Source organism: Lipotes vexillifer, unplaced genomic scaffold (assembly GCF_000442215.2).
Source record: "Lipotes vexillifer unplaced genomic scaffold, Lipotes_vexillifer_v1.1 scaffold1011, whole genome shotgun sequence".
NCBI classification, from domain to species: domain Eukaryota; kingdom Metazoa; phylum Chordata; class Mammalia; order Artiodactyla; family Lipotidae; genus Lipotes; species Lipotes vexillifer.
In genome coordinates this window covers 4,400,410-4,417,242 of record NW_006787698.1, presented here as the reverse complement: position 1 = coordinate 4,417,242, position 16,833 = coordinate 4,400,410, and the positions used below count along the sequence as shown (strand labels likewise).

The following is a 16,833-nucleotide window of genomic DNA, read 5'->3' as shown; positions in this document are numbered from 1 at the left end:
TCTCTTCTCCAGCTGGGGTGGGGAGACGGGCTCAGATGTAAGAAGGAGAGGCGCGATCGCCCCTCCCCCACCCCTAGGCATCCTTTTTTCACGGCCTGAACTTGACCCTTGGTTTTAGCCTCCGCACCCCACCCCCCCAATCCCTCTACTGCATTTCCTGGAAAAAGCCAAAGTCCCCACAGGGCATTGGGGGAGGGAGCGGACTAAGGCGAACGTCCCAGGCTAAGGGAGGAGGCCGGCCAGGTAACCCCTGACCTCTGACCCTTGACCCAGCAGCCCCCGCTTTTCCTCGAGGAGGCCACATTTCGCTCTGGGGCATGTGGCGGTTACTCTCCTTTCTGAGGGGGACGAGTGCCAGCCTGGGGGAAGGTCTAGGTTTCGGATGGAGTCCCCGGGAAGTGCGAAGCCCCCTCCGCGCCCCCGGCTCCTCCCCAGCATCTCTCGCGGGCCCCCGGCCCAGTTGTAGCCTTCTCCTACCTCCACACCTTCCTGAGACATGGTGGCGGCGCAGGTCCCCGCGAGGTTCCGCACTGGGCGCTCAGCGCCCCCCTACCTGGGCGCGCCCGTCTGTCCAGCTGCCTCTCAGGGCAGGGGGCGGGGCCTCCAGGCCGGCTCCGCCCTTCCTTTCCAGCCCTCCGTTTCGCTTTCGATTGGAAAGAGGGGGGACGGGGCGCGCTGGCTCCGCCCTGGCTCCACCTCTGCTCTTGCGCCCCAAACCCAGGCGGGCGCCCCCGATCTGCACCCTGCGGCGGAGCTCGCAGACCTCGGGCGGGGGAGGCGGCGCGGCCTCTGCAGTCGGTCACATGTCCCCACGCTGCGCGGGGTCCGCGTCTTCACGTCCCTCGTGGGGGCGGGGCCGCATCTGAAGGCCGCGGTGTGTCTCCCGGCCCCCGCTAGCTTGTGCTCCCCCAGTCCATCGCTCTGTCCCCTCCCCTCCCGTCCCCTCCCCTCCCCCAGGAATCAGGCGCTAATTAGGACCTGGACCCCTTTCTCACTTTGAGCCTCTTACCTCGCCACGTCCCCTCTCTGAACCTCAGTTTACTCCTCTGTAAGATGGGGATGATGATAGTGGCTACATCCTGGAGTGTGTGTGTGTGTGTGTGTGTGTGCCCGCGTGCGTGCGTGTGCCAGGATTCAGGTCCCCGGGTAGAGCACTTAGTAGCTCCTGGCATGCTGTAGACATTCAACTAGTCCCTGGGCCACCTACTATGTGCAAAATACGAAGGGGCAGGCAGTTGACGGGAAGGAGGAGGTGCTTGCTAAAAATACTGATTCCTGGTCCCTAGCCGGTCTGCAGAATCGGGCTGTCTAGGGGTTCCAGGGGATTTGCACTGTAAAACGTAAGGTTGAGAACCCCGGGGGGCCAGGACAATTTTAACCCAGCAAGGGGGGGAGGGGCTCTGTCCCAGCCTTGCCGCATCAGAAATGTCTTCTTGGAGGAGACCTGGAAGTGTGAAGTCTCAGCAGGTGAAGAATGGAGTGGGGGAAGGAAGCAGCTAGCCGTGCAAAACCCCCAGAATCAAGAGAGTCTAGCGCTTTAGGCCAGGGCTTCTCAACCTCAGCAATATTGGCATTTTGGGCTGGATGGTTCTTTGTGGTGGGGGCCTGCCGTGTGCATCGTAGGATGTTTAGCAGCATCCCTGGCCTCAACCCACTAGATGCCAGTGGCACCCCTGCCCCAGTCATGACAGCTGAAAATGTCTCCAGACGTTGCCAAATGTCCTCTGGGGGTGGCAAAATTGCATTAGGATAAATGACTCCTAAAACTGTTTTTCAACATGCACCTCTATCAGTAAAAATGTTGAAGCTCAACCCCCAGAGGGATATTTGTTTATAAATTATATACAAATACAGTTATACTAAGAGATTCTGTAGATCACTTTATTATAATGTATTTATTACATAATGATATTCCTTAGCAAACTTAAAAAAAAAGATTAAAAAAAATGTTCTAATGTTTTCTACTTGAACCCCGAAGTTTTGTTTGTGGGGTCTATGCACCCCTCCCTGGGGTGCATGTAAACAGTTCATGGTTCTTTGTGCTGAGTGGTGGGATTTCAGGCAGGGAAGGGGGGGTGGTATAGGCAGCACAGAGGACCTGGGATTTTATCCTGAGGGAAGTGGGGAGACATGGAGGGGCTCTCCCAGTATAGTTGCCAATTACTACTTACCCAGTGGAGGGGGAAGTCACAGCTACGTCCCACCCCTTGGTCAGGGTGGGCACAGAGCAGGCAGGAAACAGGTGGGAGTCTGATCTGGCCCCCACACAACTCAGGTCTGCTAGATTCTCATCCTAATGGCCACCACAGTGAGAGCTTACTCTGTGCCAGGCACTGTTCCACTTTGGACGCAGCATCAAAGAAAACAAAGATCCCTGCCCACATAAAGCTAGCATTCTAGTGGGGGAGACAGACAAGAAAGAAATATGTAATAGGATAGGAGAGAATGCATGCCAGGATGAAAAATGAACTGGGGCGGGGGGATGGGAAAAGGGAGTTTAGGGAAGCCTGCAGGAAGTAACATCTGAGTGGAGACCTGAAGGATGTGGGAGCCTGGGACTCTTGTTAACAGGTGTTGTAGTTCTCTATTGCTGCATAACAGATTATCCCCAAATGTTATGGCTTAAAACAATAAACACTTATCAGTTCGTATGGTTTTTGTGGGTCAGGAATCTAGCAATGGCTTTACTGAGCTTTCTGGCTCAGGGTTTCCATAAGGTCGTAGTTAAGATGTTGACTGGGGCTGCAGCCATCTAAAAGTTTGACTGGGGCTGGAGGATCTTGCTTCTGTGGTGGCTCACTCACATGACTGGCAGGTGGGTGCTGATTGTTGGAGGGATGCCTCAATTCCTCCCTACTTGGGCTGTTTGAGCTTGATACTCCCAACCTGGCAGCTGGCCTCCACAGAGCAAGCAACCCAAGAGAAGGAAAGCCAGGTGGAAATTGTATATTTTCAAGACCTCACCTTGAAAGTCACATAGCATCACTTCTGCCGCCACATCCTGTGCGTTAAAGTTGAGTCACTAGATCCAGACCATGTTTAGGGAGAGGGGAATAAAGACCCTGCCCTCTCTCCCCTCCTCCCCTCCTCCCCTCCCATCTCCTGCTGGAGCCTCTCACTGGCTGCACCAGCAGGCAAGGAAGGTAAGGGAGCCAGTCATGCAGTTAGCCTGTCAGGGCACAGAGCAGGGGGAGAAGGGTGAGAGTCAATTCAGAAGGACAAATAAAGGTACAACCTGAGTATTCAATTTTGGCATGTGTAGATGATCAGAAAAACAGATTCCCAGCGAACACATGGGGGCGCTACCTACCCACCAACAGTTGAGCTTTGTGGCCATCTTGGTCTGTCTGGCCAGATGTAGCTTGGTTGTAGTGAGTGGTGTGAACATTTCTGCATTTTATCCTTTGTCTTTATAAAAAGGTGTGGAAAGGGAGAAAATGGATGTGCTGATAACAGTGATAAGAAGCGTAGCCTCTGACACTTTAGTATAATTCAGTCAAAGATGAAGCCCATTTGATCCATCCATTCATTAATTTGACAGACATACATCAGGTGCCTCCTATCCGGCAGGCGTGGTGTCTGGCACCATTTCTGCCCTTCCGGAGTCATGGTCTTAATGGGAAAGAGAAACATGAAGCACATGATATCACAAGTAGTTATTTAATTATATTTATGATATGTACCCAAAAAGAGAAATTGAGAGATCCATGAGAAGGGATAACACATGGGACCCTGAACTGGGTAGGGTGGTCAGGGAGGGCTTCATGGAGGAGGTGCCTCTTGAACTGAATTTTTTTTTTTTTTGACCACTCCATGTGGCTTGCAGGATCTTAGTTCCCTGACCAGGGATTGAACTGTGGGTCACGGCAGGAAAGCTCTGAGTCGTAACCACTGGACCTCCAGAGAAGTCCCAATGACCTGAAATCTTAACACTTTCTGAAACACTGTGTCAAGTGTTTTGAACTATGTATCTCATTTGATCCTCATAGCAATCCTATAAGGGGGGTAATATTATTACAAAAGGGAAGACAGGTTCAAGAATCTGCTCAAGGGGGGCCCTCCAAAGGATGAATAGGAACTAACTAGGTGAAGAGGTGCAGGGCAGAAAGAGCAGCAAGTGCAAAGGCCCTGAGGTGGGAAGGGGCAGGGTCTATTGCAGAAATCTATAGGCCACCATGGCTCCGGCTTAGCGAGCAGGGGGGAGAGTGGAGGGAGGGGAAGCTCATGCCCAAAGCAGCAAATCTTGATCTTTAGTTGAACCTTTTGAGGCATATGCTGGGTGACCATAAGTTTAATTGTGGAGGAAATGGACCTGATTGGAGCATGTGTGTACTTTTTGCAACCTAGTCAATTTCCCCCTCAGTTTAATTAATTAATTAATTAATTAATTAGACAATGCTGTGTGGCATGCAGGGTCTTAGTTCCCTGACTAGGGATAGAACCCGTGCCACCTACAGTGGAAGCAAGGAGTCTTAACCACTGGACCGCCAGGGAAGTCCCCCCTCAGTTTAACCAAATGAAGAAATTTGGGGATGCCCAGAATTAGAGATGTTGTGAAATGGGAAATCTCCAAACCGTTGGTTGGAAAGGGCATCCCTTGGTAGAACCTTTGGAGAGGGCAACTCAGCAACACCTACTAAAGCATTGTGTGCTATTTTTTTTAATAACAAAATATTTTTATTAATTAGCTATCAGACATGCCTCTCCAAACTTTTTCCCCACATTTTATGGCTATGTACTCTTCTTTTTTATACATTTATTTATTTATATTTTTTATTTTTGGCTGCGTTGAGTCTTTGTTGTTGTGCGTGGGATTTCTTTAGTTGCGGTGAGTGGGGGCTACTCTTCGTTGCAGTGCACAGGCTTCTCATTGCGGTGGCTTCTCTTGCTGAGGAGCACGGGCTCTAGGTGCGTGGGCTTCAGTAGTTGTGGCATGTGAGCTCTAGAGCGCAGGCTCAGTAGTTGTGGCACACGGACTTAGTTGCTCCACGGCATGTGGGATCTTCCCAGACCAGGGCTTGAACCCTTGTCCCCTTCAGTGGCAGGCGGATTCTTAACCACTGTGCCACCAGGGAAGTCCTATGGCTATGTACTCTTTAATTGACTCTTCATATGCCAATGATTTGTAATGTTTTCTATAGAGAGAATACAAAGATCATTTATCTTTTCTCTAGCATGGTTGATCAGTATTTGATTTTTATTATTAAAAACAGAAAAATTTTTTTCATCCTCATAGTTCATTATTCCTGTGTGTGTGCACGCGCCCATGAAATTCCAGAAGACTGTGTGCTATTTTAATTGTCTCTTTCAACTTTCGTATTCTGATGCTTTGACAGTTGGGGCCTCGCTGACCCTCCCTGGGCACACACACAAACCATTTGTGTGCATTTCTGCATGTGGATCTCCACAACACCTTTACTTTCCACATGGCATATTTCTCTAACAATCAAATTTTTGGTTTTTTTTTTTTTTTTTTTTGCAACAAGCATCCATAACTTTTGTAATGAGAACCAAGAAAATACACAATAAGACAAATCCAATTACGTTTTAAAATAACATATACGAAACCCTGGATGTCTATCTTTGACAATGACACCTAAGAGGTGAGAAGTAATTTGGGATTTCATAATCTGTGCAGTCCTTAGTAAATGGAATGTCCTTTACAGCACAGAAATCTATTGTTCAAGTTTTGCGAAGTCACATTCAAACATGTTTCCAAGAATGCATTATGTGCAGAAGTTGGGTAGCTTGTTTGGGACTCTGCTTAAATGAATTTGGTGAGTGGAGAAATCGCAGCGGCTAAAAGAGCCTGAGTGTACCCAGGGGCCAGCTGGGCGCCAGACTCTCTGTGGGGTGTCCTCCAGGCTTTAGGCTATCAAGTCATCCCTCAGCCTTCTGGCTAGGTGCCAGTGTCCCGTTTTCAGATGAAGAATCTGAATTTCAGAGCAATTAAGCAAATCATGCAGGCACCTGGCTTATAGGTGGCATAGTCAGGACTTGAACTCAGGCCAGCTGACCGCAATGCTCCTTCCAGCTGGAATTGACGATGAGAAGTATAGAGGTCAAAAGGGCACACGTTGGGGGCTTCCCTGGTGGCGCAGTGGTTGAGAGTCCGCCTGCCGATGCAGGGGACACGGGTTCGTGCCCTGGTCCGGGAAGATCCCACATGCCGCGGAGCGGCTGGGCCCGTGAGCCATGGCCACTGAGCCTGCACGTCCGGAGCCTGTGCTCCGCAACGGGAGAGGCCATAACAGTGAGAGGCCTGTGTACCACAAAAAAAAAAAAAAAAAAAAAAAAGGCACACGTTGGAACCAGACAGTCTGGGTTTGAATCCATTCCTAGCTGTTTGAGCAATTTCTTTGCCTTTCTGGGCCTCAGTTTCCCCATCTCTGAAGTGGGAATAGAGTTATTGTGAAGGTTCCATAAGCTAATATAGATAAACCATTTAGAACTGGGCTGTCTGAAAGGGTAGCCACTGGTCACATGTGGCATTTGAACTCTTGAAACGTGGCAGGTTCTAATCAGATGTGCCATCAGCGTCAAATGCACACTGGATTTTGAAGATTTATGTGAAATAACACATCATTGACTTTTTGTACTGATTTCATGTTGAAATGGTATTTTGGATATATTGGGCTAAATAAAATTATTATAATTAATTTCACTGGTTTTGTTTTGCCTTTTTAATGTGATGACTAGAAAATTTAAAATTACATATGTGGCTTGCATTATATTCTTATGGGATTTAGAGGATGCAAAACATAGTAACCCTCCAAGGAGCATGTAGCTATTTTTATGACCACACCACCTTGGTTATGTTGCTTTTCCTAAGGCATTAACTGTGGGAAAACAGTTCTCTGCTCCAGCCCTGGGCCTGGTGGCCCCGTGTCTGCTCCTGACAGCAGAAATACCCACAGTTAATTATTGATCCCACATTCCAGAAAGTTCACAGGGAAAGTATCGGGAAAGTTCATGAGGTGCCCTTAGCTCTGGGAGCTGGGGTGGCCAGGTGACTTCATTTCTTTATATTTCACGTTTTGAAATTTCAAATTTGTGGATAGCCCCCCCTAAAAAAACAGAGCACTCTGCCTTTTTTTTTTTCTGATTGCAAAAATTAAGTGTGCTTGTTCTTAAAAAAAACAAAAAGTTAAACATTAAGAAATATTTGTTTTAGAAAGAGGAAGTCTTTACATACATAGGAAAATAAAACCTTAAGTTATAGTTTTGCCTGTGGCCATAGAGGTGACCATAAACTGTAGGAAAGAGGACACAGGGTGTGCAAGCAAACCATGGACAGTTCTGGTTCCTTGCGGGGGAGGGGGGGATTTGGATGGGGCATCACATTTCCTTTCCAATATGCCTGCCTTTTGGGGAATCTTTTTGCTAGATCTTCATGTATGATTAACAACAACAACAACAACAAAAATAATAAAGGAAGGGATGGTAACTCCTCATTGCTCTGCTCCTAGGATAAGCCTCATTAAATTTGATGGATTTTTGGGTTTGGCCAAAAAGTTTCTTCAGGTTTTTCCACAACATCTTACGGGAAAACCTGAATGAACTTTTTGGCTAAGCCAATATATTCTTCCCAATCTTTTTCCTTTGAGCTACTTATTTTTCTATCTGACTTCATGATGGTGATATTTGAAGAAAAACAGTAACTTAAAAACATCCAGATTTCTAAACAGAGCTCAGAATCAAAAGCGAAACTTTGTTGCCAGGTACTCAAGGAAGATATGCACCCTTTGGGTGCCTTCCTTTTCTCATTTAGGAAAAGGGAAGAAAACAGTCCTCATCTCCTAGAGTTGCTGGGAGAAGAAAGGCATTCACGTGTGTGAAGTGCTTAGACCAGAGCCTGCACGTAATAGGTGCTCAATAAATGTTTGTTTCGACTCTTGTTACAAGATGCAGGTTCAGACTGATACTGACCAGTGGTCTTAGCCTTCCCCAATCAATAGAAATTGACTAGAGGCCAGACAAAAAATTCAGGCAAGGCTTTATTGGGGCCCCTGCTGCAGCAGCGGGGGTAGCAAGAACAAGCAACAGGTCCCCTTGTGAGTGAAGGTGTGTCCAGGGGTTGAGCTGGAAGGGTGACTTAGGTGTTTTGCCCACCCCTCTGGCGGTGTTGTGTGCAGGGGGCATGCTCAGTACCCTGCTTTTGCTCCCAATGTCCTGTTTTTGGTCCAGGCTCTTCAGAAGTGGCAGTTGAGTCTTTTTAGTCTTTTCTATCTTTTTGTCCATAATTTTCTCCAACTGCTCATGCATGCAGTTATTTTTCATCCCATATAGTTTCTTTGTATTTTGTTGCTCAAGGTTTGTCCAGGTTTAAGCACTGCAGCAAAGGGTCCCAGGTCCCAGCCCATCTCAAGACCAGAGTCCCAAGATACCTCTCTGCCCATGGCTGACCCCACTTAAGCCCTTTGTTGGCTCATCTGTAAAATGGGATCATAGCACTCATGCCTATTGTAGGATTAAGTGAGAGAATGAGACACAGAATATACCTACTCTGCCTTCAAGGATGCCTCAGGGGCACCAGTAAAAAATAAGCAATTATAACGCTCCCTATAGATGTCCAGGTTGGGGGGGGAGGGAGCATGTGGGCAGTATTCCAGAAGGAGGTGGTATGTATGGCATGAGAAGCTATTGGCCCCGAGGTTGGGTGGGGAAGGGGGCAAGAACTGAACTAGGAATTCTCAAACTCTCCAGAGCGTCAGGGCCTCACTGGGGACTTATTAAAAGGCAACTTTCCAGTGTCCACCCCAGACCTATTAGAGGTGCCCAGGCAGTGAGAAGACACTGGTTCTTGTCTATTCAATAAATGCTGAGCGCCTGGCATTGCTCTGGGAGCAAGGAAAACAGACACAAATTCCTTTCCTGCAAGGAGCTGACATTGTAATGGTGGAGAGAGTCATGTGAAAGTTTATTGTTAGTGGCTGCAAGACAATGGAGACAGTGGCGGGTATGTGGAGAGCAAGAAGGAAACTATGATTATCATTCTTTTCTCGGCCGTGCCGCATGGCTTGCGGGATTCTAGTTCCCTGACCAGGGATTGAACCCAGGCCCTCAGCAGTGAAAGTACGGAGTCCCAACCACTGGACCACTGGTTATTATTCTTAAGACATGTCTCATTTTTGTCTCCTACCATATCTAGAGAAGCAAGATGCGTGACCAAGCACTCAAGATCTGGAGTGAGACAGTCCCGGGATCAAATCCTCCCTTCTTCACCTACTCATTATGGGCCATTGGGTGACCGATATAACTTGGCCATGCTTGAGCAGGACAGTGAAATCGGGTCTCCGATGAGAGTAAGGAGGGAGATAGGTTCATTGAGAGGTCTTAAACAACCCAGAGATGTTGGACAGGACCCAGGTGGTGGCACACTGTTTTCCAAATGTATCCACTGTATTAGCTATCTAGTGCTGTGTAACAAGTTGTCCCCTCATTTAATGGCTGAAACAATAAAGCTCTATTATCTTGTGGTTTCCTTGGGTCAGGAATCTGGGCATCACTTAACAAAGTGCCTTTGCGTCAAGGTTTCTTACAAGGTGGCAATCATGATGTTTGCTGGGACTGTCATCATCTCAAAGTTTGATTTGGTTGAATTTAGGTCTACCATTTTATTATTATTATTATTATTATTATTTTGGCTGTGCTGAGCAGCATATAGGATCTTAGTGCCCCAACCGGACATCGAACCCAGGCCCTGGCATTGAAGGTGCTGAGTCCTAGCCACTGGACAGCCAGGGAATTCCCTACCATTTTATTGTTTATTTCTGTTGGTCTCCTTTGTTTCTTTATTCTTCTCTATTTTTTTTTCTCTCCTGCCTTTTTTTGGATTACAGGCATACCTCGGAGATATTACAGGTTTGGTTCAGGATCACTGCAATAAAGCAAATATCACAATAAAGTGAGTCACATGAATTTTTTCGTTTCCCAGTGCATATAAAAGCTATGCTTAGGACTTCCCTGGTGGTGCAGTGGTTAAGAATCCGCCTGCCAATGCAGGGGACACAGATTCGAGCCCTGGTCTGGGAAGATCCCACATGCCACGGAGCAACTTAAGCCCGTGCGCCACAACTACTGAGCCTGTGCTGTAGAGCCCACAAGCCACAACTACTGAGCCCATGCACCACAACTACTGAAGCCCGTGCTCTGCAACAAGAGAAGCCACCACAATGAAAAGCCCACACACCACAATGAAGAGTAGCCCCCGCCCACCTCACCTAGAGAAAACCCACGCACAGCAACGAAGACCCAACACAGCCAAAAATAAATAAATAAATAAATAAATAAACTTCTAAAAAAAATACAGGGACTTCCCTGGTGGCACAGTGGTTGGGAGTCCACCTGCCAATGCAGGGGGCGTGGGTTCGATCCCTGGTCCAGGAAGATCCCACATGCTGTGGAGCAACTGGGCCCGTGTGCCACAGCTACTGAGCCTGTGCTCTGAAGCCCGCATGCCACGGCTGCTGAAGCCTGTGTGCCACAGCTATTGAGGCCCGGGTGCCTAGAGCCCGTGCTCTGCAACAAGGGAAGCCACCGCAGTGAGAGGCCCGCGCACCGCGATGAGTGGTCCCTGCTCACCACAACTAGAGAGAGCCTGCACACAGCAACGAAGACCCAACACAGCCAAAAATAAATAAATAAATAATAAAATAAATTTATTTAAAAAAATACTAAACAAACAGAAAACAATTACAGTAGTAATACCAAAGATCACTGATCACAGATCACCATGATAAATATAATAATAACGAAAAACTTTAAATATTTATTTATTTATTTATTTATTTTTGGCTGTGTTGGGTCTTCATTTCTGTGCGAGGGCTTTCTCTAGTTGCAGCGAGCGGGGGCCACTCTTCATCGCAGTGCGTGGGCCTCTCACTGTCGCGGCCCCTCTTGTTGAGGAGCACAGGCTCCAGATGCGCGGCTCAGTAGTTGTGGCGCACGGGCCTAGTTGCTCCGCGGCACGTGGGATCTTCCCAGTCCAGGGCTCGAACCCGTGTCCCTTGCATTGGCAGGCAGATTCTCAACCACTGCGCCACCAGGGAAGCCCCAATAACGAAAAACTTTGAAATATTATGAGAATTACCAAAATGTGACACAGAGACATGAAGTGAGCAAATGCTGTTGAAAAAATGGTGGCAATAGAATTGTTCAAAACAGGGTTGCCACAAAACTTCAATTGGTAAAAAACGCAAAATCTGCAAAACGCGATAATATGAAGTGCCATAAGCAAGGTATGCCTGTATTTGAATATTTTTTAGTATTCCATTTAAATTTAGCTCTTGAGTTTTTTACAATCTCTCTCTCCTCTTTAGAGATGGCTCTATGGATTACAATATACATACTTACCTTTTCACAGTCTACTTAGAATTAATAATTTAGCACTTCAAGTGGAGTGCAGAACCACTGTTTAGTTTCGTTCTTCCTCCCCTCTCTGTGTTGGAATTGTCACATGTGTTACATCTACATACGCTGGAAAACGTCATCAATGTTTTAATTTTTGCTTTCAACCATCAAACATTTTAAAGAGAAGGAAAATAGTGTATTACTAGAGATTTATCGTTTCTGTTGGTCTTTGTTCCTGAAGTTCCAACCTTCCTTCTGGTATTATTTCCCTTCTATTTGAAGAACTTCCATTAACCTTTTTTTTTTTTTTTTTTTTTTTAAAGAGAGGATTTGCTAGCAACAAATTTTCTTAGTTATCCTTCATTTGAGAATGTCTTTACTTCACCTTCATTTCTTCATTTTCATGGGAAATAGAATTTGGGGTTGACAATTCTTTCAGCACTTGAAAAATATTATTTCCCTGCCTTCCATCCTGTATGTTTTTTGATGAGCAATCCATTGTCATTCAAATCATTGTTTCTCTGTACGCAATGGATTATCCCTCTCTGGCTGCTTTCAAGAGTTTTTCTTTGTTTTTAGTTTTCAGCAGTTTGGTTATGATGTGTCCAGGCATGGATTTCTTTGAGTTTGTTGTGCTTGGGATTTGCTGAGCTTCTTGAATCTGTGGACTTGTGTCTTTTGCCATTTGGGGGAGTTTTCAGCTATTATTTCTTCAAATATTTTTTTCTGCATTTTACTTCTTTTTCCTCTCTTTCTGGGACTCTCCTGACAGGAATGTTAGACCTTTTAATATTGTCCCACAGCTCTGTCGTTGTGACTGGATAATTTGTATTGCTCTATTTTCAAGTTAGTTGACTCTTTACCATCTCCATTCTGCTATTTAGCCCATCCAGTGAATTATTAATTTTGGTTATTGTATTTCTCAGTTCCGAAATTTCCATGTGGTTCTTTAAAAAAATATTTATTTCTCTATTGAGACTTTGTTTCCATTAGTTCAAGAGTGTTTTCTTTTACTTCCTGGGCATAGTTATAATTGCTGCTTTAAAGTATTTGTCTGATACTTCCAACATCTGCATTATTTTAGGGTTGGCATATGATGATTTTCTTTTCCTTTGTGAGTAGTTGGAAATTTCCTACTTTTTCACATGTTGAATAATTTTGGATTGTATCCTGGACATTTTGGACATTATATACAACATACTGTACTATTATATTATGATACTCTAGGTCTTGTTTAAAACCCTACAGAGAATGTTGATATTTATGTTTTGTCAGGCAGTCAACTCAGTTAGGTTCAGGTTGTAGGTTTCAAAGCTGTTGCAGTGCTATTTGGATCCGTCCTGTGTATGTACCACCAGTCTCTCTGACCCATAGGTCCTCCTTCCTTCCCTGCTCATCAGACCAGTAAGAAAGGGTTTTTTAAAGAGCCCTTTCTGTCTACATCCAGCGTGCAGTTCTGGGTTTTGGGCTGCCTTTAAGTCTAGGCTGGAAAATACCAGAGGAAAAATAATAAGGAGGGGCAGGACACCAGGTAGCTTCAGAGGAAGGAATTATTATATTTATATATGCACTCAGATGTATAAGTGTAACCTTTTAGTGCCCTGCTTCGTATCTCCTTGGCCTACCTGGATTTCAGCTGCATTTGTTGTAGACAACTCCAGAATGCATAGAACTCCTACCTCAAGAATGCATGTGTTTTTCTATTTTCTCCTTCAGGGTCTTTGTGGCCCCCAGCATGTGCAGCTGTTAATGCCCTCTGGAGCAACCGTCAACCCTCAGCCAGACGTGATCTGGTGGGTAAATAATACCAACAAACTGAATCCAACAGTACATTAAATAGATTGTACACCATGACCAAGTGCGATTTATCCCAGGATATGTTCAGGCATTGGAAAACTCAAATGGATATTTGTATGCCAGTGTTCACAGCAGTATTATTTACAATAACCAAAAGGTCAAAACAACCCAAGCGTCTATCAACAGATGAATGGATAAACAATGTGGGGGACTTCTGTGGTGGTGCAGTGGTTAAGAATCCGCCTGCCAATGCAGGGGCCACGGGTTCGAGCCCTGGGCCGGGAAGATCCCACGTGCCGCGGAGCAACTAAGCCCGTGCACCACAGCTACTGAGCCTGTGCTCTAGAGCCCGTGAGCCACAACTACTGAAGCCCGTGAGCCACAACTACTGAAGCCCGCGCGCCTAGAGCCCGTGCTCCTCAACAAGAGAAGCCACTGCAATGAGAAGCCCGCACACTGCAATGAAGAGGAGCCTCCGCTCACTGCAACTAGAGAGAGCCCGCGCACAGCAACAAAGACCCCACGCAGCCAAAAATTAAAAAATTAATTAAAAATAATCCACCTCCAAAATGTGGTATCTCCCACACACAGTGGGATATTATTCAGCCATAAAAGAAACAAAGAACTGTCACATGCTATTAACTTTGAGGAATCTTGAAAACATTATGCTAACTGAAAGAAGCCAGACATCAAAAGTCACAAATTGCATGAATCCTTTTTTATGACGTATCCAGAACAGGCAAATCCATGGAGACAGAAAGCAGGTTCGTGGTTACTAGGGGATGGGAGGTAGGAGAAAATTGGGAATGATTACATAATGGGTACAGGGTGTTTTTCTGGGGTGATGAAAAAATTTCGAAACTAGAGAGAGGTGGAGACTCCACATATTGTAAAGATACCAAGTGCCACTGAATTGTATACTTTGAAATGGCTAATGGTGTGTTCTGTGAATTTCACCTTCATAAAAAATTAAAACTTCAATCTATGGTGGAGTGGAAATCTAAACAGCCCAAACTCTTAGGATCTAATTTAGTAATGCCCATGAAAGTTTAAATGTATTTTCTAGCAGCCAACTGCAAGATCTCCCAGTGGTCAAACTGGAGAGATTTGCTCATGAAAATCGAGTAGTATTGGATTATAACCCGAAGTATAAAATAAGTATTCATGAATCCATACTGATATAAATAAAGGATTGAACAAATTAATAAGTGGGGGGAGAAGAGACAAATTTCTCACGGTGAATTCCAAATAATCAATGTAGATGCTCTGCCCTGGAGGAAGGGGAGTATAAAAGGGGAGTCCCTTTCATATGGACTCTGCACAGAGACTTCCTTTCAAAGAGTACGTTACGGAAAAGGGAGCAGGGATAATAATTTTGCAGTTAAACTGTTAAACTGCAGTTAAACTGATAAACTGTGTGTCAGCAGGTTGATCAAGGCAACATCAATAGTCATAAACCACGTTGATCATATATACCCTTGATATGATATGATTAAAACGGCATTTTAGGGGAATTCCTTGGTGGTCCAGTGGTTAGGACTCTGCGCTTCCACTGCCCGGGGTTTGGTCCCTGGTCGGGGAACTAAGATCCCGCAAGCCACGCGGCACAGCCAAAACATAAAATAAAATAAATGGCATTTTACTTCTGTGATATACCTCCCTCAGCCCGTAACCCGATAAGCCTAATCCTGAGAAAACATCAGGTAGATCCCAATAGAGTGTCATCCTACAGTACTCATGACCAGTCCTCAGAACCGTCAAGGACATCAAAAACAAGGAGAAGTCTGAGAAATTGCCAGTTAAGTCAAGCCTAAGGAGACATGACATCTAAATTTAATATGATGTCCTCGATGAGATCTTGGAACAGGAAAAGGATATTAGGTGAAAACCAAGGAAATCTAAACTGTGGACTTCACGTAATAATAATGTATCCATATTGGTTTACTAATTATAACAAGTATACTGACGATAATGATGATGTTTATAGTAGGGGAAACTGTGCAGGGGTATATGAGAAGTTTCTCATACGTGTACTATGTTCTCAATTTTTCTGTAAATCTAAAACAGACCTAAACAATGAAGTCTATTTTAAAAATTTACCCACCTTTTGCCATTGAAGGACATTTGTATATGGTGGTGAGGGCATAGACTCTGGATCCAGATTGTTTGGGTTCAAATCCCAAGCTCTGCCACTTACTATTTGTGGTTGGCAGCCTGCAAGATGGCCTACAGTGATCCCTGCCTGTTGCTTGTCATGCTATGTGTAGTACTCACCCACACTGACTAGTGCGTCCTCATGTGACTGATAGGAGGTTGCAGAAATGATGGTGAGTGATTTCTGAGGCTAGGTCACAAAAGGCACTGTGGCTTCCTCTGTGCTTTTTCTCTTGGGTCACTCACTCTGGGGAAAGCCAGCTGCCATATTGTGAGGAGACTTGAGGAGAGTTCCACGTGGTGAGGAACTGAGTCCTCCCACTAACAACCATCGCCAACTTGCCAGCCGTATGAGTAAGCTACTATGGAGATGTCTCCTCCAGCCCCAGTCAAACCTTCAGATGATGGCAGCCCCAGCTGACATCTTTTTTTTTTTTAATTGGAGTATAGTTGATTTACAATGTTGTGGTTTCTAAAAAATTTTTTATTGGAGTATAGTTGATTTACAGTGTTGTGTCCAGGGACTTCCCTGGTGGTCCAGTGGTTAAGACTCTGTGCTTCCACTGCAGGGGGCATGGGTTCGACCCCTGGTTGGGTAACTAAGATCACACAAGCCCTGTGGTGTGGCCAAAAAAAACAACAAAAAAAGCAATGGTCAACAATGTTGTGTCCAGCTGACATCTTGTTTATAACCTCATGAGAGACTGCTGCACCAAAATTATGCAGCTAAGTTGCTCCCTAACAGAAATTATGAAATAATAAATATTTATTGGTTTAAGCCCCTAAGTTTGTTTCATAGCAATAGGTAACCAATGCACTAATTCAGGGGTAGGCACACTTTTCTTTCCCATAAAGGACCAGATAGTAAATATTTCAGTCATTGCAGGTCATGTACAGTATCTGTCAAACATCCATCTTTGTTTTTTAAAAATCCTTCCAAAATGTAAAAAAACATTCTTAGATCAAGGGTTGTACAAAAACAAGCCAGAGGGCTTCCCTGGTGGCACAGTGGTTAAGAATCCACCTGCCAATGAAGGGGACACGGGTTCGAGCCCTGGTCCGGTAAGATCCCACATGCCGCGGAGCAACTAAGCCCGTGCGCCACAACTACTGAGCCTGTGCTCTAGAGCCCGCGAGCCACAACTACTGAGCCTACGTGCCACAACTACTGAAGCCCGTGCGCCTAGAGCCCGTGCTCCGCAACAAGAGAAGCCACCACAATGAGAAGACCACGCACTGCAACGAAGAGTAGCTCCTGCTTGCCGTAACTAGAGAAAGCCCGGGTGCAACAACGAAGACCCAATGCAGCCAAAATAAATAAATAAATAAATAAATAAATAAATAAATAAATAAATAAATAAATTTATTAAAAAAAAAAAGCAAGCCAGAGCCTCCCTGACATCTTTCCTTCCATCCTTTCTACTTTCCTTCCTTCCTTCCTCCCTCCCTCCATCACTCGCTTCCTTTTTTTTTTTTGCGGTACACGGGCCTCTCACTGTTGTGGCCTTTCCCCGTTCACAGCACAGGCTC

The 16,833-nt window shown here is 45.5% G+C and overlaps 1 protein-coding gene across 1 annotated transcript in view; it reads right to left on the bottom strand.

Moving 5' to 3' along the window:
* SHFL (shiftless antiviral inhibitor of ribosomal frameshifting) overlaps positions 1 to 498 on the bottom strand; it is a 4,237-nt gene extending 3,739 nt beyond the window's left edge. The window contains exon 1 of the mRNA XM_007460756.1: positions 263 to 498. Coding sequence (XP_007460818.1) covers positions 263 to 498 — 236 coding nt within the window. The remainder of the gene's footprint in view (positions 1 to 262) is intronic.
* Positions 499 to 16,833: the final 16,335 nt, after the last annotated feature.